At 42.7% G+C, this 26,972-nt stretch overlaps 1 protein-coding gene across 1 annotated transcript; it reads left to right on the top strand.

The window, feature by feature from the left end:
• On the top strand, nucleotides 1-26,612 carry LOC126333336 (uncharacterized). The gene is made up of 2 exons (XM_049996728.1): nucleotides 1-117; nucleotides 22,203-26,612. Exon 2 carries the CDS (start codon nucleotides 22,216-22,218, stop codon nucleotides 24,289-24,291), a length of 2,076 nt encoding a protein of 691 aa, XP_049852685.1. The 5' UTR covers nucleotides 1-117; nucleotides 22,203-22,215; the 3' UTR covers nucleotides 24,292-26,612.
• Nucleotides 26,613-26,972: the final 360 nt, after the last annotated feature.

Genomic DNA, 26,972 nt, shown 5'->3' with positions numbered 1-26,972 from the left:
AACCTCAATGTGGGACAGCCTACGCAGTGTCGCGTCATATTCTTCAGGACAGCGGAAGACGGCACACCTGTCCTCACTACGCTGTTGACATCAGTACGACAGTAAACGTAGCTGAAGGTAGGTAGCTGCTTCAGGCTATTCACCTTTAATCAACGCAACAGAGCAAACTACTCAGTTTGTCTAAAACCAACGCCCATAAAGACTTAAGCAGCCACGGTACTGGTAACAGTTCTTATATAATTTTGTTTTTGCTTTGAATGTAAAAACGTACTTGCAGCAATAAATATTAACTTTGCAATGAATTCTCATCATTCTATTTGTGTTTTAAAATTCTTTTAATGTATTCCTTTGCTTTTCACTGCTGTGGCTGGAATTGCTGATGTGACCTTGCTCCACAATTTATAGTTAACAGCGGTTTGTCGGAAAAATATGAGCAATGAAATTTGTTTTCTATCTGCAAAGTGTTCTTCTGTCTCCTAAGAAACTTATTTTCTTTGCAGGTGCAGCTGACTTTTATTACGCAAGTTATTCTAATATTTTCTTAATTATAATGTTAATAGTTAATGAATTTTCCGAGTGTGCATCCGAAATATTAGACTAGCATGTTCAGCTCAATGTGAAATATTTGAGTGCAAAAATATAACTTTGTCTGCATAAAGTGTGTTAATAAGTACACAAACAGAAACTTGTATATAAACAATGTGTTTGTTTCTCTCTTAAGATACGCAGAGGATTTGAAGCTGTGCTGTGGCAAATCATCCATTGTGCACCCACTTCTTGTTTCATGTTATAGTTTTATAACCCACATAAGACTTGATGATATAATCTTAAATGTTTTTCAGGAATATTTCTTAAATCCCTAACACTTATTAGTTAACTGTCACCATATCAGAAGATAGACATAACTGAAAAATTTTAAACAGTTAGCTCTCTTCGAAAAGAATTAAATTTTAATTGCATCTGCAGAAAATTTTTCTGGGGATGGAGGGTGACTATATTCTATAACTGGCGTTTTCGAAACAAATGAGTTGTTTAGTTTTGGGAGATTTCATGCCATAAAATTAAATTTTGTATGTGACACTAAGAAATTATTGTATTCCAGAGGATTGATGGTTATCCAATCAATAAACGATTGAAAATTGTACTCCAGATTAAAGAGGGGTGTGCAGCAAGTGCCCCCTCTTGCAGCCCCTCTACCCTTGCGAATACCTGTGCCAGCTATGTGTTTCTTTGAGTACCCATGGTCACTGACGATAACACTTTGTTTTTTCAATCACTTATAGTAATTCTGCTACCAGTATGTTACTTAATTTAACATTTCAGTGTATAGAAACTGAAAATTTGCATAGGCGACAGTGTAAGGAAAAAAAAGATTCTGTTGTGGAAGGAAAGTCATTTAGAAACAATTTTATAAATGCTCTGGACACATATTAAAAACGCTACTCTACTTACGTTTTAGAATTTTAACGTAGTTGACGATGCTATAAAGTAATCAGTAATTTCATGAGTTTTTTGAATCAGTTTTGCAATTATGTGTATTTTTACAAAGATGAAATAAAATTACAATTGTATTGAGGTTGTGCAAACTTTCTTATCGTGTAAGGTGGTCAGCACTCAGAAAAAATCAGTAATATATTACACTTAATTGTCTGGCACATTCTCCTTCTGCCTAATGATTTCTTGGTTGTACATGTAATGAAAACTACTGGTGTGGACTCGAAAAAGCCAAGTGCGAAAAGCAATATATTAGAGTTTAACACTCCATCGATGAGCACAATTTCGCATTGGCCAAGAAAGGGTCAGTGAACTAGTGGTGGCTTTCTCGGTGAATCCATCGCTGCGTTCACCTGAAATTAATTTAAGGAACCCAGTGAAAATGTAATGCAGGTACCCTAGTCGGGAATTACAAGCCTTTCTCCTCCTAACAAAGCTCCTGCATGACAGATATCCAGGGTGCCCCAGAAGGAATGGGGAATATGACGAACGATCATTCAAAGCAAAAACGCCTATGAAACATGGGCTCTAAAATTCATACCTTGAGAGCTATAACCACTTCTTCTATTCTGTGAAACAAATCTTTTCTACAACAAGGTCTTAGCTTTCCGTGTTTTGAGAGGTGATAGTACAGACCAAAACAAGGAAAAAATGTGCAGTAAACATGGACTAGAAAATGCATACCTTAAAGCTCTGAGCACTTGTTAATCTTCGCTACTGTGTAACACGTCTCTTGTACTGAGCAAGTGCTCATACCTCTTAAGTGTGCATTTTAGAGCCCCTGTTTACTAGGCAATTTTTTCTTGTTCTGGTCCATATTTCCAAAATATTGAAAGCAAAGAGACTCCAGATGAAGAGATTTGTTTCATAGCATCGAAGATGAGGCGTTGATTTCCATTTTACTAGACTTTTGCATCAAATGATCGTTTCTGTAATATCTCTGAATATTGACCATCCTCCTGCAATACCCTGTAGTCACGTTAACGGCTTCTGGGAGAGCATTATCGTGTTAAAGCTATACTTGCAGCCTCTTTTTAATTCAGTTATGCTCACCGAGCATCGGAATTGTTGGCAACAAATTTGAAGCATCTCGTAATAAGCGAATAAGTCGTGGAAAGGGATAATCTATTCTGTACATGAGATAAACAGAGATGCACAAACGTCAACTGATTTTTTGTGGTTTTCAATTAGAGCGTGCAGTACTTGTGAAGAGCATTTTTTCCTTTAGAATGGAAGTAGGCAGTATAAATTGACCGGTAGCAAATAATGACATGTGCCAAGATGCAGAATGACTGAAGTTTTCAGGAGATCGTAATACAAGACGGATTGTTTTTACAAACGTGGCAAATTGTTCACTTCGAAATCGTACTCTCCGAAACGGTGCAGATATTACGTTACTTCTGGGCTTAGCGAGCTAGCTGGGCATTGGTTAACAGACCAGACTCTCTTCGGGAGAAACAGCAATCCAGTCTGCGTTCGGTCATCCTGATTTAGGTTTCCGTGGTTTCCTCAAGGCCCTTATGGCGAATCTCAGGTCGACTCTACGAAAAGGACACAATGAATGTCCTTTCGTATTATTGTCCAATTGAAGCTCTTCGGGTTTCTAAACAAAAATCTTCTCTCTGTGAGCTGTAGATGAAATTTTGATTTCTTAATTAGCCGTGCCTAAAAAAATGTTTTTTACGTTGTTTGATAATTTCGTGTTGTCAGATTTATACTAGTGTCCTTTGTCTTTACAATGTCTATCGTATTCCTCGTCGCGTTGGATATTTCGAGAATCGCTTGATAATAAACAGAGCCAAAAATCTTCTGACATTACACGGACGAGTGGTGATATAAAATAACATTCATTTTAGAGGATTATTGATAGACGACAGAGGCAAGATGGTTTTAACCTTCGAAATGATTACTATAGCTGCTGAGCCTTGCACTTAATGGAATGTCCTCGTGATAACAAATAACAACGCATCTGTCTATTATATGAGAGGACTTCAAAAAGTAAGTTACTCATTATTATGACAGCACAGATATCTAGATACACAGAATGCGACAGGAACTGTATGAAAATATTGAACCCATATCGATCGAGATACGGAAGAGGAGGTTACGATTTGTTGGGCACATCATGAGAATGGACAAGGAGAGGTTGGATAAGAAGACACGGAATGCAACATATCATACGGGAAACAACTGGGTGAAGCAAGTCAGAGGTGACTAGAAGGCTGCAGGAATAAAAGAAAGGAGTCTACAGGCAGTAGCACAGGAAAGAGAGAATTATAAAGGGTTCGTGGATGGTCACAGGTGGCCAAAATCAAAATTATCTTAACAGAAGAAGAAAGAAACAGAAGAAGCAAGAGAATGAAGAGTTATTGGGAAGAAAGAAGACGTGCAAAACAAGCCACACGTGATCCTGAAGGGTTCTAACGAAGCAGAAGAAAAAAAAAAAACTATATACAGGGTGTACATAAAGTCTGGGACATTTTCAGTTATTTATTGCACAAGAACCAAACATTGCACAGATATCATACATACGTCATTTTGAAGAGAAACCCTGGAAATTATCATCACGTATTCCGCCACAGCGTAGTTTGGTAATTTGTTGACAGCGCTAGCCGCAAACATGGCGCGTTCAGGTGTGGAGCGAGGTTTCTGTGTGTCGGAAGTGGCCTCCCCGATCGCCAGATCTCACTCCGTGTGATTTTTTTCTGTGGGGACGCATTAATGATCTGGTGTATGTACCGCCTCTACCATGTGATGTAGCAGAGCTCCAGGAAAACTTTGTTTCTCTTCAAAATGCAGTATTATGTATGACACCTGAACAATGTTTAGTTCTTGTGCAATAAATAATTGAAAGTGTTCCCGGACATTATGTAAACCCAGTACGGGTAGTCCATTGATTGTGACCGGGCCAAATATCTCACGAAGCAAGCATCAAACGAAAAAACTACAAAGAACGAAACTCGTCTAGCTTGAAAAGGGAAACCAGATGGTGCTATGGTTGGCCCGCTAGATGGTGCTGCCATAGGTCAAACGGCTATCAACTGCGTTTTGTTTCTTTTTTTAAATAGGAACCCCCATTTTTATTACATATTCGTGTAGTACGTAAAGAAATATTAATGTTTTAGTTGGACCACTTTTTTCGCTTTGTGATAGATGGCGCTGTAATAGTCACAAACGTGTAAGTACGTTGTATCACGTAACATTCCTCCAGTGCGGACGTTATTTGCTTCGTGATACATTACTCCTGTTAAAATAGACCGTTTACCAATTGCGAAAAATGTCGATATCGTGTTGATGTGTGGCTATTGTGATCAAAATGCCCAGCGGGCGTGTGCTATGTATGCTGCTCGCTATCCTGGAAGACATCATCCAAGTGTCCGGACGGTTCGCCGGATAGTTACGTTACTTAAGGAAACAGGAAGTGTTCAGCCACATGTGGAACGTCAACCACGACCAGCAACAAATGATGATGCCCGAGTAGGTGTTTTAGCTGCTGTCGCGGCTAATCCGCACTTCAGTAGCAGACAAATTGCGCGAGAATCGGTAATCTCAAAAAGTCGGTGTTGAGAATGCTGCATCAACATCAATTGCAGCCGTACCAAATTTCTATGCACCAGGAATTGCATGGCGACGACTTTGAACGTCGTGTACAGTTCTGCCACTGGTCACAAGAGAAATTACCGGACGATAACAGATTTTTTGCACGCGTTCTATTTAGCGACGAAGCGTCATTCACCTGTAGCGGTAAAGTAAACCGGCATGGTATGTGCTACTGGGCAACAGAAAATCCTGCGACAAGTGGAACATCAGCGACCTTGGCGGGTTAATGTATGGTGCGGCATTATGGGAGGAAGGATAATTGGCCCCCATTTTATCGATGGCAATCTAAATGGTGCAATGTCTGCATGACAGAATGACGATGTACTTCCAACGTGATGGATTCCTGCAAGAAACATTAGGTCTGTCATTGGAAGAAATACCTTTAGGAACAAGTAACAGTATATGGTATCAACATGATGGGTGACCGGCACATTTTTCGCTGATGGTTAGAAATGAGTTGCAGAAACAATTCCTAAATCGTTGGATTGGACGCGGAGGAGATGTGTCTTGGCCGGCTCGTTCGCCAGACTTAGACTCCTCTGGATTTTTTTCTTGTTGGGATTCGTAAAAGACATTGTTTATGAAGATGTTCCAACTACACCTGAAGATACGCGAGAGAGAGTTGTCAGAGGATGCGCTGCGAACAATGCCAATTTGATAAGGAATACCACTCAATCCATGATAAGAAGTTGCAGTACTGCATCGATACCAATGGTCATCACTTGAACACCTTCTGTAAATAGACGTTCATGCCAACTTTGCGACCTTCGTTTTCATTCAAAGACCTGTTACACGTCATTGGATTCGTCTCAAAATAAATACCAAACTATAGCAGCCCACTAAAAAAAAAGTTGACCTTCATATCTCTGAAGCGACCCTACCTAGCATAAAAAAACAAACGTCATATTATGGCCCCCCTGATCCCATGCGACTTTTGTCCCACAAACTTTTCAGTTCCTAGCGTACTTCCGGAGTTATTCTAGGTGGCAATAGTTAGCCACTCACTCTGTATAGGGACTTGTAAACTATGAATTAGGTCTAAAGGATTTTACTGGAATATATACACAATATATCGGATAAACACTCAATTCAATCAGAAAACCAAAGACACGTAGCTCTTATACAGGGAAAGAAAGAGAACAGAGTGACCTATGACAAGAAAAACAGACAGGTAAATTGGATCAAAAATAAAGAACAAATTCCCTTGTCGCATAGTAAATACCGGGATATGATGGGGAAGATACCAAGACGCTTATCAGCGCAAATATCATGACATAAGTATCTACAGATGTGCTACTGAATCAGATATATGTAATTACCCTGTTATCATTTACCCAAAATGTGCAAGCAACACGTCAAGAGGCAATGTTGATAAAGGTGGTCAAACGATTGTATCTAGTAGATGTAAAAATATATGCAGGGAATATGGAGGCCATCAACTAGTTCGTATAAAATCAAGAATTTTTATATATATATATATATATATATATATATATATATATATATATATATATATATATATATATAATGCAATACAGAGATAATCTAAAATTTATTTAAAGTTTCCGTCAGGGAACTGGAAACGTACTGAGCTACATATGAATTTTCTATAAGCAGACGATAATTTTAACAGTGTGATCATAACGGTGTCGGAAAATTGACGCCTTGAAAGATTCTACCTAGTTCCAGTAATTATGAAGACACTTTCACTCGCCATATGGAGAATTTGTTAGGAATCTGTAACCCTACCACGCTGCCGTCAGCAGAGCATCGTTATTCGTAAAAATCGATTGTTTCACGGTCCTCGCATGCACTTCCGAGCCGTACATCTCCATGTTCCCCCGTACACACCTGCTGAAGACCATCATAGCTGGTTTCGCACAACATTTGTCACTCTTTGAAAGTGGTTGCGGAAGGTGACAATACAGAGGTAGTATAGACCTATGGGTTACCGTCGTTGATCGCGAAACGTTCACAAGAAACTCGAAATACCGGAGCAGGATTGTGCTACATACTTAGAAACTAACGCGGTTACTAAATACGGTTTATGTCAGTTGATTCTTACGTCGCTTCTTCTTAGAACAGTTTGATAAATATAAATCTCGAGTAAGAAGAGGCCAATAATTTCAATTAATAGTTAATTCCGCTTGTATTTATGGGTGGACTTAGGTTGTTTGGGCTTTAGAAGTTCATATAATCTGGTGATTACACTATTTGAATGATTTTCAATAATCTGAAGCATTCTCTTTCTACACTGTCCGCAACTCTTGGTCTTGCGGTAGCGTTCTCGCTTCCCGCGCATGGGGTCCCGGGTTCGATTCCCGGCGGGGTCAGGGGTTATCCCTGCCTCGAGATGACTGGGTGTTGTTGTGTCGTCTTCATCATCATCATTCATCCCCATTACGGTCAGAGGAAGGCAATGGCAAACCACCTCCGCTAGGACCTTGCCTAGTCGGCGGTGGGGGTCTCCCGCATCGTTCCCTACGGTCCTCGGAGTATGGGACCTCATCATCATCTTCATACAGTGCCGGAAAAATTAGTATACGTGGAAAGATGACACTGATTTTGATCTGATGACAGCATTTGCCACCTGCAGGATAGTGGATGTCCTGACAATGGTTTCAATGTCTTCCGTCAACAGATGACGTAGTGGCATAGCCAGAGAGCCTTCTGTGTCTACCATTTATTAGGGAATGCTCACAGCCAGAAGTTTCAGTGTTGTGCTAACATGTGAGTCAAGCACCCAACCATGCCACGGATATGCACTCGTGCTTCCTACGGCCAACTGAGCGACCTTCTGAGTGGCAAATGGTGGAATGGGCCTTTCGGACAGTTGCCATGAAAGCTGGACGTGTTGCGTCAGTTGTGCAATGGTGCTGGTATCAGTGGTCACGTGAGCATTCTCTGAACGTCCGCACAGCTTGGACGCCTGCCAGGAACCTCGTATTGTAAGGGCAGCAGTGGCAGATCATACAGCTGCCACAGCACAGGTAGTAGGGCTTTTCAGCCGAGACATGTCAAGATGAACTGTTGCAAACTGGTTATTAGCCTTGGGACATCGGACACGCACATCTCTAGCCAGTCTTCCACTGAAGCCTCGGTAACGACATGCATAGCTGGACTGCTCCTATCAGAGCATCCCATGGAAGGTGGAATGGAACGCCATAGTCTTCAGCGATGAAAGCAGATTCTGCCTGCACGCAACTGATGGCCGTCTGTGGATACTATATAGATCTGGTGGCCACTGTCTCATAAAGAGCATTCGTCCAAGACACATAGGCCCCACCCGAGGCTTTATGGTCTGGCGAGCGATAAGCTGTAACTCTCGTTCACCTTTGGTGTTTTTGGAGGGGACGCTAAGCACGGTATGTGCAAAATATTATACCCGTTCTTTTGCCAGTCTTGTAACAGGAAAGTGATGCGTTGTTCCAATGGGATAATGCTGGCCTACACACTGCCCAGGCAACTCTCCGTGCTCTGCAAGACATGTACAACTTCGGTCTCCAGACTTAACTCCAATTGAGCACGTGAGGGATATGATGGGACGAGAAGTGACTCATGCGATTCGTCAACCAACAACTCTTAGAGATCTACATGAACAGGCCGTGCAGGCGTGGCATAATGTATTCCACGACAGTATTCGCCATCTGTACGAGCGACTGGATGCCAGTCACCCATGGTGAGGCAACACCACGTACTAATATCGGTGGTTCACAACTGGTCGAACCAAGTACTTCAGAAACGCCTGTGCTATTGATCTGTAAATGTAATCCTTTCATGTACTCCAAACACACTGTTGCAACAATAAATCTTGAGCGAATTGGAAAGCACGAAAAGGGTTTTCTAATTTTTTCCGACAGTGCGTTATGGCCGCAGTATTCCACCATGTGTCACTTAAACCTAAGCTAACTTCTTCAGGAAGTAACATAGCTGTACAGACCGCTACTACAGAAATATTCCCCGTCCATATAAATCTGCAAATTATACTCTAATGTTTTTAGATACCTTCGAGACTGGCACAAGTGACCTATAAACAAACTCTGGGATGTTGCACGGGACTTGAAAACAAATACTTTTTCTAATATCATATTTAGCTGTGAGGATTTTTTAAACCGGTAGAACAAGTTTTTCTGGATGAAAATTAATTGAACTAACAAACTCTGGGACGTTGCACTGGATACTGAAAACGCTTTTTCTAATGTGTTTTCCCGCGGGACCCCATTTTCCGAGGACATCAAATCTGACTTAAAGTAGAGGAAAGGTAACGCAAACAGTTTTTTATTCTTTATTACAAAGAGACAACGACATGAACACAACACGATTACTTCAATTACAGTAGACTTGTAAACAAAGGTTACACGGGCTGGTCGGGGTCTGCCTGACATAGTCAAAGGCTACAGGAGTGTCCTAAATTTCTGCTGCTGCTGCTCCTATCCGGGCAGCGGTTTTGCAAACAATGCTGCCTGTATCTGCACACACACGGTCACAAATTCCAGAGGTGTCAAATCAGGTGATCGAGTAGGCCATGGTCCAGGACCCTCTACGTCATTCCACTTTTCTGGAAACTGTCGGTTCAAGAATCGACGCAAAGGGTGACTGAAATGTGCCGGCGCCCTGTCATGTTGGAACCAGATGTGCTGTCTTATAGCGATTGGCATGTCACCCAGAATTTCCGGCAGTACTCTGGCGAGAAAATTATAATAATGCCTGCCACTTAATTAACTACGTAGGAGATATGGGCCAATTAAACAGTCACCAACAACACCTGCCCACACATTCACGTAGAGCCGCACTTACTGAGCGCTAGTAAATGTGGCAGGTGGATTAAGCTCAGTATAAATCTGTGAATTGTGGATGTAGAAAACCCCGTCACTAAATGGTAAGCATGAACCACATCGATGTACTCACTCCAGGTATATCGCTCCATTAGCAAGCTAGAACTGTGCTGGGCCAGTACGAACAAATAAATATGAAAGTGAAATAGCTATTGCAACTGAAGACTGAAGTATGTCCTCTGCTGGTGCAACAGGAACCGTTACAACAGTAAATCAGTTATTACACTGAAGACTGAGTACGGTATTAAATAACGCTTGCAGGAGGCATTAGAGAAAAATATATATTTGTTTGTTTGTCCTGTGAAACCTACCACAGTTTGACGGTTTAAATCATTTTCGTCCTATTGATTCTTTGTGTAATGTTCAGTTCTCTGATCTTTAGTGTTGCGCCTCTGGTTTTATCCCTCACTTTCCTCCAGTTGTTGGTCATTGTTTGAAGTGGACATCGGTAAAAGGCGACACATATAGCGGTGTGGTGATACACGGAACTGACCCATCCCAAATAAACATCGTTGAGAACTTTGAGATATAAGAATGACCGAAAAGTCTCGGTAACTTTAGTGCCTGTTGCATTACAGTAGATCCGTACGTTCTGAGTTAATCTTTCTAAATTGTCATTATTTCGAATAACGTGTCCAACGTCATGAGCATACGCTTTGCGACGTTTTTAATTCCTGATATTGTGATCCTCTTGAGGTCCACATTCAGTATGCTTGGAAAGGGATCTAGTGCAATAATATACAGGATCACTGACAACGAACCTCCGTGCAGAACACCTATTTTTATCTCAATGAGTTGCGTGAAACACCCATTTACTGAAACCTTTGTTTGTATTCCTTCAACAATGTTGATTAAAACCTGTACCAAACCTTCACTAACGCCCACGTGTGTCAATGTTATGAATAAAAATAGGTGGTTAATCCTGTCGAATGCCACTCAGAAATCTACACTCCTGGATATTGAAATAAGAACACCGTGAATTCATTGTCCCAGGAAGGGGAAACTTTATTGACATATTCCTGGGGTCAGATACATCACATGATCACACTGACAGAACCACAGGCACATAGACACAGGCAACAGAGCATGCACAATGTCGGCACTAGTACAGTGTATATCCACCTTTCGCAGCAATGGAGGCTGCTATTCTCCCATGGAGACGATCGTAGAGATGCTGGATGTAGTCCTGTGGAACGGCTTGCCATGCCATTTCCACCTGCCGCCTCAGTTGGACCAGCGTTCGTGCTGGACGTGCAGACCGCGTGAGACGACGCTTCATCCAGTCCCAAACATGCTCAATGGGGGACAGATCTTGCTGGCCAGGGTAGTTAACTTACACCTTCTAGAGCACGTTGGGTGGCACGGGATACATGCGGACGTGCATTGTCCTGTTGGAACAGCAAGTTCCCTTGCCGGTCTAGGAATGGTAGAACGATGGGTTCGATGACGGTTTGGATGTACCGTGCACTATTCAGTGTCCCCTCGACGATCACCAGAGGTGTACGGCCAGTGTAGGAGATCGCTCCCCACACCATGATGCCTGGTGTTGGCCCTGTGTGCCTCGGTCGTATGCAGTCCTGATTGTGGCGCTCATCTGCACGGCGCCAAACACGCATACGACCATCATTGGCACCAAGGCAGAAGCGACTCTCAACGCTGAAGACGACACGTCTCCATTCGTCCCTCCATTCACGCCTGTCGCGACACCACTGGAGGCGGGCTGCACGATGTTGGGGCGTGAGCGGAAGACGGCCTAACGGTGTGCGGGACCGTAGCCCAGCTTCATGGAGACGGTTGCGAATGGTCCTCGCCGATACCCCAGGAGCAACAGTGTCCCTAATTTGCTGGGAAGTGGCGGTGCGGTCCCCTACGGCACTGCGTAGGATCCTACGGTCTTGGCGTGCATCCGTGCGTCACTGCGGTCCGGTCCCAGGTCGACGGGCACGTGCACCTTCCGCCGACCACTGGCGACAACATCGATGTACTGTGGAGACCTCACGCCCCACGTGTTGAGCAATTCGGCGGTACGTCCACCCGGCCTCCCGCATGCCCACTATACGCCCTCGCTCAAAGTCCGTCAACTGCACATACGGTTCACGCCCACGCTGTCGCGGCATGCTACCAGTGTTAAAGACTGCGATGGAGCTCCGTATGACACGGCAAACTGGCTGACACTGACGGCGGCGGTGCACAAATGCTGCGCAGCTAGCGCCATTCGACGGCCAACACCGCGGTTCCTGGTGTGTCCGCTGTGCCGTGCGTGTAATCATTGCTTGTACAGCCCTCTCACAGTGTCCAGAGCAAGTATGGTGGGTCTGACACACCGGTGTCAATGTGTTCTTTTTTCCATTTCCAGGAGTGTATAAAAGCGAGGCCTCCTTTAGCGAATGATGTTGAAAAGATGACAATGGCACCCCTATATTCACAAGCAGCTTGAAAAGTATTTCTCCCCGATACACGGGTCTTGTGGTCTCCTACTATATTTTCTATTAGTGTTCTCATTCTTTCTTTCAGAACATGCGTAGTTATTTTGTAATCAGAGTTCATCAAACATGTCGGTCTCACTTTGCTGTGGTCCTTTACCTATGTCTTTCTGCCCTTTGGTATTAATACAGTTGCACTTCCTTTGAACTCGTGTGGAAGTCATTAATTCAGAGCTTAATTTATCGCATCCGTTAACGAATTACGTATTAGAGGCTAGAATTCTCGACAGAACTCAAAAGGCAAGCCATCAGGTCCTGGTGACTAATGGGTAGGCGAAGAATTAGTTTGCTAAACACCTCCTCTCTGGTTATCTCAGTTGGAAGAAACTTATTGTCCTCTTCAGTTATGGCGTCGTCTACACCTGTATGTTGCAGCGAACCTCTTGCAGCACCTGGATTATGTTGGGCATCAGTATACAACGTACTATAAAACCTCTCAACCTAAAACCTCTCAACGTAAAATGTCTTTTTGTACTGGTGGTACACTGTTGCCTTCCGCTCAGAGCCGGCCACTGTGATCGAGTGGTTCTAGGCGCTTCAGTCCGAAACCACGCGACTGCTACGATCGCAGGTTCGAATCCTGCCTCGGGCATGGATGTGTGTGATGTCCTTGGTTAGTTAGGTTTAAGTAGTTCTAAGTATAGGGGACTGAGAGCCATTTGAATATCTGCCGCTCAGAGGTAATCCACAAAACTTGTGTTTCTTTCACGTTAAATTGAGTGATACAATGAAGAGTGTTCTTCCATCACAGTTGTTTTGATTGTAGATTCAATTTTTAATTACGCTAGGTGCTTACTTTTAATACTTATAAATTTAGCTTTGATACTTTTCTGTTATTTAAAGGCTCTTCAGATATTTGCTGTTCGAAAATTTCCCTTAAAATGGCATAGCGGAACTGAACGGTATTGCGAAACAACCTCCCTCTCTCTCTCGTTCTCTCTTTCTAAAACTACAAGGGCTGACCCCAGTTTCTTTTTGGCACGTAAGGTCCATCACTCGATGCTGGACTTACATTTAGATCATACCCCTTCTATTTGTCTAACGAGGTTATCCTATAATACCACATTGATATTCTGTTTCCATAAAGGGCGACGAAAATATGTTCCTTGCCTCTTGAGTGTAATGCAGCATTTCACTGCGAGGTTGTCCGAGAAGGTACTGGAATAACTTCAATTCCACTGATTTCATTAGTTTGGTGCATAAGTTCTTTGAGTTTGTGTTTTGCAGGTTGGTATTCCCCTTGATTTGGGTTTATTTATCGATTGTCATTTTTTGTTTGTAGCTCACTGTTGCTATTTGAGATTACGTATTGTCATTTTGTCATCTGGAGATAGTGAGTGAGGCTGTGGACTCTACAAAATGGAGTGCCAAGTGGAGAAATCAGAACATTTCCGGCATATCCTTATGTTCGAGCTAAGTAGAGGTGTGAAAGCAGCGGATGCTGCCACACACATTTGCACCATGCATGGGGATAATGCCATTGGATAGTTCACAGGAAGAAAATGGTTGTTTTGACATTAGTGACTTTCCATGTTCAGAAAGACCTTCGGTATTTGATGAAGATCGTTTAAAAGCATTAATCCACAATGATCCACGTCAGTGTACTCGAGAGCTGGCAGATGTGATGAACTGTTATCATTCCACCTTCGAGCGACATTTGTATGCACTGGGGAAGGTTCAAAAATCGGGTGGATAGGTATCGCATGGTCTAAGCCAAAATCAAAAAAATCAGCTGGCGGCCATATGTGCATCTCTGCTGGCTCATCATCAATTGGCTCGTGAACAACCATTTCTATCCTGTTTCGTTGGTGCTGACGAGAAATGGTGTCTTTATACTAACATAGAGAAAAGAAAGGAATGATTGAGCCCAAACAAAGCAACAACTCCCCGTAACAAGTCCTGCGCGCGTACCCAAAAGGTAATGTTATGCATCCGGTGGAACAGTTGCAGTGTGGTGTACTACGAATTGCTTCCCCGAGGGCTAAGCATCACTGCTGATATTTATGGTCAACAACTGAGACGTCTTGATGAGGCAATCCAAGAACAACGACCAGGAAGAGTGCGTGGAGTGGTGCTATTCCACGATAACGCCCGCCCGCATTCTGTTAGACTGACTATAGAGGTGTTGGGTGGGAAGTCATTCCGCACCCATCTTATTCACCTGATCTTGTGCCCTTAGGTTTTCATCTTTTCACTCTCTATCGAACAACCTTGAAGGAACTTCCCTTCCGGATGAAAAAGCGCCCCGAGCGTGATTCGACGAGTTACTCGGCTCGAAACCACGTGATTTCTACAGTCGCGGGATCGAAAAGTTACCCAGCGATGGTAGACGTGGTAAATAGTGCAGGAGAACATATTATCGATGATTATTTGTCTGTTATGTGTATCTGTTGTGTTTATTAAACTTATGGGAGAACGCTACGAACTTAAACAGCAACCTCGTATTTTCTAGGTTTCCTGTTACATACATTATGTCGATCGTGCATTGTTATCAACTACTGATGTATGTATATTTGAATATCGTGGGGTATTTAACTTCCCATACGTCCTTCCACTTCACGTTTGTCACCAAAGTCTCCAGTACTCTGGAGGAGTTAAAAGTTGGGACAGATCGTCTCTATGGAGTTCAAAACTATAATCACCACCACTTCTGCCTGTTTTCGTTTGAGCAAAAATACCAAGTTGTTCTTAAAAAGTTTATCCGCATCCTCTCTTGCATTATTCCTGAAGGGGCATAAATATTTAACAATAATACTAAAAATTTTACAACTGATGTCCCTTCGTTATTTCTAAAAGACAAATATATTTAACTTCAATATCTTCCTTTACAAGGACAGCAGACCCACATTTCCCTCCTAGCGTTGTATTTAAAATCCCTTTGTAACTTAAGATGTAAAATGTGTCGATATGAAATTCCTGCAGTAGGGCTGTATCAGTATCCGACTGTTACAGAAAATGGCTCTAAGCACTATGGGGCTTAACATCTGAGGTCATCAGTCCCCTAGACTTAGAACTTCTTACACCTAACTAACGTAACGACATCACACACAGCCATGCCCGAGGCAGGATTCGAACCTGCGACCGTGGCAGCAGTGCAGGTCCGAACTGAAGCGCCTAGAACCGCTCGGCCACAGCGGCCGGCGACTGTTACAGAAATTCTTGTAGAGAGACGACTTTCACTGCACTTTGAGTCCTGTTGATGTTTATCGTGGACACATCACATGTTAGTTCCGTTTTCCTATCCAGTTGCTCAAGTAAGAAAGTTACTTAATAAGGAATATTGGTGTCCATTTCAGTTTTTGTCGTTCTATACTATCTTTCCTCAAAAACCTCAGAGTTTCCAAAAATTCATATTTATGTTTCATGTTGCTCGATTACCTCCATATCTTGTTTCGTTTGAGCCTCTTGGAAGTCCGTGCAATCCATCCCTTTTTCTGAGACAGAGCTGCCTAATTCCATTTCCGTTCTGTCGTCCTAATTTGAGATGTCAGACGTCGCCTGTATTTCTCTACTAACGTCATCTGCTTCAGCCAGACTCACTTCCCCTTCCAAATACTCCCAGAGTCAATCTGTCGAATATTTTTCTAGTATTCTTTCATTTTTCGATAGAGGTCTTAATTTTTCCTTTAATGAAGGAGTCAATCATTCCTCTGCTGAATGTGCCACTCTCCTTTTCTTGCTTTTCTTCGAAATTTTCTTCGGCGACCTAGAAGGAGATGAGTTTCGCGACCTTTCAGATGTTGTAGATAACCCATCGGACATAATTTTCCCCTTCTTAGTAACGAAAGGCCTCTTGTCATGTTCCATAGCTATGCTACGGATGGCAGCTTTGTCCAGGGTTCCGATTTCTTTCGACACGTTCCCCGAGTCCATAATACACAAAAAAAGAACTAAAAATAAGAAATAAGAAAAAGATCGGCGCATCATGATGGATTTTTCCGAATGGAATGAAAATCGCTAGATTTGATTTACATGTACAGAAAAACAAATGATTACAATTTCAGAAAAAATGGAGGATTTGTTCAAGAGAAAGAACTTCACAAACTAGGCAAGTTAACAACTCGTTGGTCCACAGCTGTCCCTTATGCAAGCAGTTATTCGGCTTTGCATTGATTGATAAAGTTGTTGGATGCCCTCCTCAGCGATATCGTACGAATTGGTGCTTTAGATTGTCAGATTTCAAAGCTAGTTGGAGCGCTCTGCCCCTAATACTATCAAAATTCTCAACTGGGGAGAGATCTGGCGACCTTGCTGGCCAAGATAGGGTTTGACAAGCACGAAGGCAAGTCGTAGAAACTCTGACTGTGTGTGGGCTGCCATGATGGTTTGCCATGAAGTGCAATAAAATGGGGCGTAGAATATGGTCGACGTCCCGATATGCTTGCAAGGGTGTCACGGATAACAACCAAAGGAGTCCTGCTGTGAAAAGAAAAGGCACCCCAGACCATCATCCCTGACTGTTGGGCCATGTGGTGGGCGACAGTCAGACTGATATTCCATTGCTCTTGGGACGTATCTAGACACTTCGCCGCCGGTCATCGAGGATCGGTTCGATGTGTAACTCATCACAGAAGACAGCTCTATATCTGTCAATGAGACACGATGCTGAATATGCCCAGTGCCACTGCAGATGGGCTTGTTGGTGTACAAAGATCAGTGTTACTCGGCGCGTAGGGTGCCGTGAGGTCAACCCCCTATCTCTGAGCCGCCTTGTGATCAATGAGGCACCAGTTGCACGTCAGATCGATGATAATTATGAACCTGGCGCTCTAAGTGCCTCTCTGACGAATACTGAGTCCCCAGATCTGTCGTTTCTCTTGGTCGACCACTTTCATCTTGCCACTGTGTTCGGCCATGGTTCACCCACTGCTCGGTCCTCATGTTCTATCCCCTCTACGTCGACTGCTTCCTTCTTGAAACTGTGTTTGGGTATGGTTCACCCATTCCTGCCAACACTGTCGAATCGTGACATCGATCATATTTAAACATCGAGTGAATTACCGATTATTCCAATCAGCTTCTTTGAGCCCAGCTACACGGCCTTACTCAAATCCTGACATCTGCGCATATTCTTCAGAGGCCTGTCTGTGAGGCACACTGTCTAACTGAATATACAGATTGAAATTTGCAAAGACTTAAGACTTAATGCCCTGTTATCGACACATTCCCTGATTACCATCCTTGCAAACTGTGCAGTGAAATTGCACTGAAGCGTCACATATTTATCCATTGCCCGCCAAAGTTTACAGTTTTCCACTTTCTGGTTCTATCTGTATCAATATCAATTTGTCACCAATTTGTTTTTTGTTTTTAGTAGAGTGTATGTACAGTAGCAGTTTCCTTCATACAAACATCTTTCGTACCTCCTGTTGTTGAACCCACGTCCCCATTGGTGTCATTAGTTCCCTCTTTTGGCGTCTTGTATTCCTCAAACTGTCATCTCTGGTTTCTTAGTGATGCTTTCCTCCCGTGGAACTGAATCATGAACACACGGAAACTACAGGACGGCTGGGGCCTGTGGACTCGTCACACAGCAACTCCTTCTACGACATTCTGTGCGAATTTACTCTGAGGAACTACATGCTGCGTAAATCCTCAGTTGCCCATCATACGCAGTGCGTTGGCGGTATAACTCCAGATATTGTGGTCACTGGTACCTTAACATGTACTTACTTTAGTGTGTTAGTTGTTTTTTTCTGCATCTGTCTTTCTGCAAACATGTCACATAATTTACTGCCTGGTGTTTCCTTCACGAACTGGACTACTAAGTTGATTACACCTGTAAGTACTGACGAACCATTTTGCATCTACGCATCCACTCTTCAACGTCTGACCTGCTGCTTCGGAGAAAATACACATTAATAATTTACACTTTCCACCTTTACTTGTAGGTACCAACCAACCCAAAACATACTGGTCCTAATAATTATAATTATTACACTAAATGAAGTAAATAGTGATGAAACATTGTTCAGTACAATGTCCTCAGTCACCAATAAAAATATCTGCTTTAATACTCCTAACACCCTCTATAATAAGTGCACGATAGCTGCAAAAATATTGACATTTGAGAGGATATGTTTCTGCTGTTTTGTCTCAATTTGTCTAACGCCATTCAAGATGGGAAACATATGAGCTCCTGACTATCTTTCTGCCACATTTGATAGTATTCTATTGCAAAGTCATAAGGCAATATATATTTCTTCCAGCGGATTTTCTAAAAGAAGCTCAAATACTCTGACTGTAGGAATTCCAAAGCCAACATGGCTAACTATAACTTTACTGACACAAAGGAATTAACGACAGTAGCTGCCAGTGGACATTGATTTATACCAGTGGGGCAAGTTAAAAATTTATGTTCGATCAGGATTCGAACCTGGGTCTCCTCCTTACCAACGCATAGATTGACCACTAAGCCACCCAGAAGCAACGGTCAACACAACTGGCACGGTGTACCCTAGCATCAGAACCAAATTCTCAACTTATACCACACACTCGTGATATGGTGCCCCCTGCTCTTTAGCCTCATTACTCACGGCATCTCGCCAATTCCCCTAAGAGTACAAGCATGGTGTTCATCTGCACTGAAGGGATCTTTGGCCATCGTTATTGTAATAGAATAAGTGGTGTCTGTCCTTTCAAACATGTTCACTTCCTGTACTTTCGTCAGTGTAAGAAGTTAGCAAAAGCTTAATACCAAAGATTCATGTTCCAGCTGGAATTCAGAAGACAAACATTTCAATAGCTTTAAGGTAGGTTAGATACTTTCCATTAGTTTAAAAACGTTTTTATAACTATATGGCACAAAAACATGCGCCCACCTCAAACAAGCTTAATTGAACCAAGTACTCGATAAATACACTATAACAAAAAAACAACAAAAAAAACAACAACAAAAAAACGACGCAACATGAAGGAGTTACGCAAACATGTCACAAACTGATATTCATAAAGGCATCGACGGAAAATGCAAATTGTAAACTTTGGTGGCCAATGGATGAATGTGTGATGCTGCAGCGCGATTTCACCGAGCAGCTAGCAAGGATAGTAAGCAGGGGACATGTCGATACCAGGGCATGAAGTCTTTGCGAATTTCGTTCCGTGTATTCAGTTGAACAGTAAGTATGTCTCACATACAGGTGCATGAACAATATACGCAGATGTTGGCATGTAAAAAGGACGTGTAGATGGGCTCAAAGAAGTCGGTTAGAGTAATTAGTGAATCGCTCGACATATGAGTAGGTTTGATGTCACTATTCGATGTTATTGGCAGGAATGGGTGAATCATGGCCGAACACAGTGCCGTGAAGGAAGCAGCTGAGATAGAGAAGAGGCAACGTGGAGCCTGAGCAATCATTAGAGTGGCACTCAGAGCCCCAGATTCATCATTATCATCGATACAACGTGCAAATGCTGCTTCAGTGACCACAAGGAATATTAATAGGCGGCTCACAGAAGGAGGGCTGCGCTCATGGCCCCTCATGCACTGACTAACAAAAACACCTGTATACTGAGAAGCCCAATTACAGTGGTGTCGGGCTTGTTCGGCCTGGAATCTCGTTGGCAGAAGTAGAATTGTCTTCAGTAATGAGTTTCGATTCGAGCTGAGCTCCGATGAACAGCGAAAAAGTATCTGAAGATGTCCTGGGTAGAGGTGTGGTATCAACCTCACTGTCACACCATACTGCCCAATAACAAGGACTGATGATCTGGGGTGCCATTATTTTTCATAGCAGGGCGCTATGATTGTCGTCTGTAGCACCCTTAAAGCACAGTGACGGTGGACAATAATTTACATCCTGTTTTGTTGCCCTTCCTGGCAAGCCAAGCTTGGCTTACATTTTAGCAAGATAATGTCTTCCCACACATGGTGACAGTTTCTAGTCTGTGTCTACATGCTTGCCAAACTGTACCTCAGACAGCATGGTTCCGAACCTCTCCCCAGTTAAGAATGTTTGGATCATTATGGGAAGGGTCCTCCAACAAGCTTGAGATATTGACAATCTAACTTGCCAACTGAACAGAATTTGTCGCAATATCCCTCAGGAGAACATCCAACAACTCTGTCAATGAATGTCATCCGATTAACGGCTTTCATATGGGCCAGAGGTGGACCAACATCTTATTGACTTGCTTAATATAAGAAAGCTGTTTCTCTTGAAAAAAAATTGTCCAGCTTTTCTGATACTGTAATCATTTGTTTGTTTGTGAATGTAAATTACATCTACAGATTTCCATGCTATTCAGATAATTCCTTCATGGCGTATCGTTTTTTTGTCTTATAATCTACACTCCTGGAAACGGAAAAAGGAACACATTCACACCAGTGTGTCAGACCCACCATACTTGCTCCGGAAACTGCGAGAGGGCTGTACAAGCAATGATCACACGCACGGCACAACGGACACACCAGGAACCGCGGTGTTGGCCGTCGAATGGCGCTAGCTGCGCAGCATTTGTGCACAGCCGCCGTCAGTGTCAGCCAGTTTGCCGTGGCATACGGAGCTCCAACGCAGTCTTTAACACTGGTAGCATGCCGCGACAGCGTGGACGTGAACCGTTTGTGCAGTTGACGGACTTTGAGCGAGGGCGTATAGTGGGCATGTGGGAGGCCGGGTGGACGTACCGCCGAATTGCTCAACACGTGGGGCGTGAGGTCTCCACAGTACATCGATGTTGTCGCCAGTGGTCGGCGGAAGGTGCAAATGCCCGTCGACCTGGGACCGGACCGCAGTGACGCACGGATGCACGCCAAGACCGTAGGATCCTACGCAGTGCCGTAGGGGACCGCACCGCCACTTCCCAGCAAATTAGGGACACTGTTGCTCCTGGGGTATCGGCGAGGACCATTCGCAACCGTCTCCATGAAGCTGGGCTACGGTCCCGCACACCGTTAGGCCGTCTTCCGCTCACGCCCCAACATCGTGCAGCCCGTCTCCAGTGGTGTCGCGACAGGCGTGAATGGAGGGACGAATGGAGACGTGTCGTCTTCAGCGATGAGAGTCGCTTCTGCCTTGGTGCCAATGATGGTCGTATGTGTGTTTGGCGCCGTGCAGGTGAGTGCCACAATCAGGACTGCATACGACCGAGGCACACAGGCCCAACACCAGGCATCATGGTGTGGGGAGCGATCTCCTACACTGGCCGTACACCTCTGGTGATCGTCGAGGAGACACTGAATAGTGCACGGTATATCCAAACCGTCATCGAACCCATCGTTCTACCATTCCTAGACTGGCAAGGGAACTTGCTGTTCCAACAGGACAATGCACGTCCGCATGTATCCTGTGCCACCCAACGTGCTCTAGAAGGTGTAAGTCAACTACCCTGGCCAGCAAGCTCTCCCGATCTGTCCCCCATTGAGCATGTTTGGGACTGGATGAAGCGTCGTCTCACGCGGTCTGCACGTCCAGCACGAACGCTGGTCCAACTGAGGCGCCAGGTGGAAATGGCATGGCAAGCCGTTCCACAGGACTACATCCAGCATCTCTACGATCGTCTCCATGGGAGAATAGCAGCCTGCATTGCTGCGAAAGGTGGATATACACTGTACTAGTGCCGACATTGTGCATGCTCTGTTGCCTGTGTCTATGTGCCTGTGGTTCTGTCAGTGTGATCATGTGATGTATCTGACCCCAGGAATGTGTCAATAAAGTTTCCCCTTCCTGGACAATGAAGGAGTGTATTTTTTCACTATTTGAAATTTATTCAATGAGCTCATAAAAATGGTAGGAATAATTAATTAACTTGGAGCTCACTCAGTAACATGTACTTTACGGTTCTGTTTCAGGACACGTTACGACATGTCAGCGAGCATGTTGGGTGTATCATTTCCCAACCCGGATGCCCATTTCGATGACCTGTTCCAACCACACAATGGGACCAGACAGAACCATTGGCCATTAGCGACTTCACACTCGAGAATCGATCCATTCTCCTTTGGGCGAGTTGGGCAACCATACACTGAAGACTTGTTTTCGCCGTACCAAAAAAATTGGTACCCTGTATTCAGTTCTCCAGCGATTGAAGACGAAGACACACGGCACGGATTTCTTTCCCATATCAGCAGTAGCGGCTCCGTATTCAGCGGAGAACTGCCCCCATCAGTCTCCAAATTTAGCGACACCATTCAGCCAGTTAATATAGACGGTGCAGTAGACCAAGTGCATGTTAGTTCACTGGATGGCGCTTCTGGAGTCAGTGCAAAACAATTGACTTCTTCAGTCCAGAAGCTTCATGTCAGTACTCACAACCACCTTCCAGCTGCTGAGATCAGATCTTCTTCTTTCTACCCATTTGCCGAATATGGCCGCTATTCAGTTCATCCACTGGCGACACACCAACAATCTAGGGAATACGCGCCAGTCAGCACTATGTCTGATGAATCTGACACTTTGGAAAGCGAGCAGCCGACTGACTTGTCTATGCCAAAGAATGCCCTGCAAAACTTAGACAGGGAGAGTACAGCAGATGAAAATTCATTCCAGAATGCTGATGCATTTCAAGACTCTTGTTATGGAGGCGCTGAGTCTCCCATTTGCCAACTAACCTACACACATTTGTCAGATGTATCTAACGATTCAGAGGAAGACTTGGATGAAAACCTACAAAATCTGCAGACATCTACGCCCAGTTTTGCAAAGAAACGATTTGAACAATTAGTGCCACATCAGCTTGCCCTACCATGGATATCTATGCAACCCATAATTGAGAGAGCTAATATATCCATGTTTGATCTTGTGGCCAGTTTTGCACAAATGTTTATGGACCCTTCAGCAATTGTTTTATATATTTGCTGGCTATTGCGGAATCAATTTTTGGACATGATTGAATTGTCCCATGAAGTTCCAAAACAGAAACAAAAAATCGTCGAACTGAAAGAAGACAGCTTTTATGTGCACAGTGATGCAACAAGCAGTGCAGAAAATATGGCTGACGAACATATGCGGCCAGGAGGTGAGGAGTTTGAAGTGATTCATGTCAATCCAAATGATGATGATGATGATAAAAGTGGAGTGGGGAGTGAGCAGCTTCATGTTCAATCACCAACAGTGTGCTCACTGTCTAACCAGCAGCTCCTTGTTGAAGTACCTACAGAGGTACAAAGAGCAGAGCAGAATACGCTGCATTTCCAAAAGCCTATATCTCCCATATCAGCGCTTACAGTGCCATCAGTATCACATTGGGAGTCGAGCACATTATCTATGGATTCGATCATGTCACCTGAGAAAAATACTAAGGCGCTCCTTTTTCATTCCCAGGCATCATCGTCTCGAAATTCCTGTGTCCAACAGAATTACTATTTCCCGCTCCCTATGCTAAAAGAACAGTCCCATTCTTCACGAGATAAAGATATGAGGCAGCATTTTACAGATGCATCATCAACTCAGCACCTATTACCAGGCTCAACTACCATATCGGCGGGCCAGAAACGGCCATATAGGGAAACAGAGGCTATGTGTGAAGCAGCCCATTGCTCAGGTCCTAAACAGTTACGTCGCTCGCTGAGGCTTCAGTCTGTAGCTAAAGAATCTACTTGCACCAGTGTGAAGAGAAACATGCGGCCTCGGAATCATCAGGATCGCCGCAGACCAAAGCCTGCAGATGAGGAAGCACAGTGCATGACACCAACAAGTTCACAGCAGTCGCCCAATCTCGAAGCTGAAGCGAGAAAATGCGCACCCGCCACAGGAAAGAGAAGCAGGGAGCCTTGGGACCACAAGGGACTCTTGAACTTCGTGGCTGAGAATGCTTTCAAACTGCCACGTCATGTTTGGACTGAACGGAAGGAGGGCGAGCGGAGAAAAAGTATGCGCCTTGCAAAGAAAATGCAAAGCAGAAGGTATTTCCTCAGACCAAGATTACATACAAAGAGCTGAAGACTAAAATAAGTATCTGATTCTGAACTATCGTATTGGGAGTACTTATGACCTTATTCCAGAGCTCTGCTTGGAGAAAGATATCCATAGGTGTGATTTCTTTTTGTGCACAAAAATACACAAAATGATGTTTAGGGTGAAAGGATACGTTTGTCAGTGGTATGTTTAATAGTTAATAATGATGTGTAATCGATCTCTCATGAAAGAATGTTCTATTGTTGATAAACTTGATGGCATTACAGTATAGTTATTAGTTTGCTATGGAGTACTGAAGTCAAAATATTAGTTGTGCTCCTTTTCTGGTGCCCTAAAACAGAACAATCCTAGCAACAATGTGTGTTTTGGGAACATTAATTCTGTGAACATTCTACTGACAATTTGTCAAAGGACCAGAATTTCACTGCTCAAGTTTTCCTCAAGCAAGAATTGACTATTATATTGTGAGATGATACAGGCAGCGGACACCAAACTGAACTTGTCAAATGACATTTATTGATGTAGTACTAAAGTAATGTGTGGAATAATAGTAGTTTTCCATTTAAAACCATATGGATAACACAGAAGACCTCATTTGTTGTAAATATGGCATTACAATAACATTTATACAATAATATATACTGCTTAAAAGTTCGTTTTAATTCTTCCTTTCTAGTCAATTACTAGTTGAAAATACTTTATAAACTAAAAATAGAGGCATAATAGAAATGATATTGTTTGTATGTTGTCTTCCTTAGGTATGAATCCACAAAAATGAGCTGAATGTTGTAAATATATTCATTTAAATGTCAAACAGATGATTTCAGACATGAAAAGTTATATGTTACATTTTAAGCAATCTTCATGTGATGTAAAGAAACAAATAGATACCCTTATTGAATGTCATTATATTCTTGATATAAATGCTAAATACTTTAAAACATTTTTTGAAGAAACACAAAGAAAAAAGTTATCTAATTTTTATTTTTAACCTGTAAAACTTTTTAGTGCCAAAGTTGGCAAAGCATTAGAAATTATTCAGTTTATCCTTCCACCACCTTCTTTGTCCATTTAATGAAAATAAAAAAAGATTAGAATTTAATTTCATGTTGACATCGAAACAATTACTGAAATGCTTTTTCTGGTTGTAAATGTGTGAGGAAGGAAATTCTCAAGAGCCATAATGGAGGAACTGTTTCAACAGTTACCTCTAGTGAATTAGGGAAACAATAAAACTTAAATTCAGGATGTGAGATGAGGGCTTGAACCTAATTCCTGATTAATATGAGTCAAGTGTATGAATAATTTTGTCTTCTTGCTGTCAATGATTGTGATATTTTATTGTTTTTTTCTCTTGTGTGTTACCAGAAGTAATCTTGGATAATCTGATCAATATTCTCTATTTTATTTGTTATGAATACTGGCACGTTTTACTCCAGCTATTATTCCCATTGTCAGTTTAACCCACAATGCCAGCCTTTCAGAGAGAAAAGTAGATACTTCTGTAACCGTTATAAAGAGTTACTGTACAACTGTACACAACTCAGATGGTTCCTTTTAATATTCACTGTTTACTTGACTTGATACAGATGCTAAATACTTTAAAACAATTTTTGAAGAACGTGTAAAACTTTTTAGTGCCAAAATTGGCAAACTTTTTTAACTGTGCTCTCACCTCCAAAAGTCCTGCCAGCAAAAGATAATATTTCTGCACACGTTTATTAGAACATATTTGCTCTTGGATAAAAGAGTGAGTTGCAAAACTCGATAAACCATACTCGTTTTGTTCTCTGTCAAGAAAGTTGTAAACAAGATGGATATGAATGAATTGAGCTTTAGTTTTATTATAGAAAACAGTTAATTTATTCATTATTGTTCTGTGGGGCATATTACCCCTCTGTTGTTCCTACATCCTAAAGCAAACATTGGCAGATTACTGACCACTCTTAAGCCACATGAATTCATAATTTGTTCATCTTAAAGTAGAAAAATTATTATGTATTACAGGCATACAATTCCTTTACAATTGCCTTAGTTTGAATGATAAATGCATTTTCTGGTGTCATTTTCTTTAGCTCCTGTGTGCTGCATTGTGATCGTTTCAGAGCTACTGATAATGACAGCCATACTAACGAGATGTTTGTTTATAATGCATGCCTATAGATGCTATCGTATTCCTTGTTATCTTTACACTATTCCTAGTCACCCATGCTGATTGATCACACTGATGTTCTTTTGTATGATGGAAATAATGTAATATTAGCAAGCAATGTTTAGGAGAGATACACTTCATAAGGTAACATGGAATTATCATATTACATCAGATGAACCACAGTGTGTTGCTTCTCAAAGAAACTATACATGTGAAACTTCCTGACAGATTAAAACTGTGTGCAGGACCGAGACTCGAACTCAGGACCTTTGGCTTTCGCAGGCAAGTGCTCTAGAGCACTTGCCCATGAAAGGCCAAGGTCCCGAGTTTAAGTCTCGGTCTGGCACACAGTTTTAATCTATCAGGAAGTTTCATATCAGCACACACGCCACAACAGAGTGAAAATCTCATTCTGGAAACTATAGATGTAAGTTAGTAATCCAACTGAGCCCACCTTTCCTTGCATAGACGAAATAATTTGGCGTGGTATTCACCCAAGCTCCTCTCAGTCTGGAGTGTATTAAATCCGGAACTTCAATCTGGAATGTATTAA

This window comes from Schistocerca gregaria, chromosome 2 (genome assembly GCF_023897955.1).
Source record: "Schistocerca gregaria isolate iqSchGreg1 chromosome 2, iqSchGreg1.2, whole genome shotgun sequence".
Classification (NCBI taxonomy): Eukaryota; Metazoa; Arthropoda; class Insecta; order Orthoptera; family Acrididae; genus Schistocerca; species Schistocerca gregaria.
Note: the sequence above shows the minus strand (reverse complement) of the source record. Positions and strands in the feature narration are given on the sequence as shown.

Coding starts and splice junctions, on each gene's coding strand:
- LOC126333336 (XM_049996728.1), top strand. CDS start 22,216: ATGTCAGCGAGCATGTTGGGTGTATCATTTCCCAACCCGGATGCCCAT.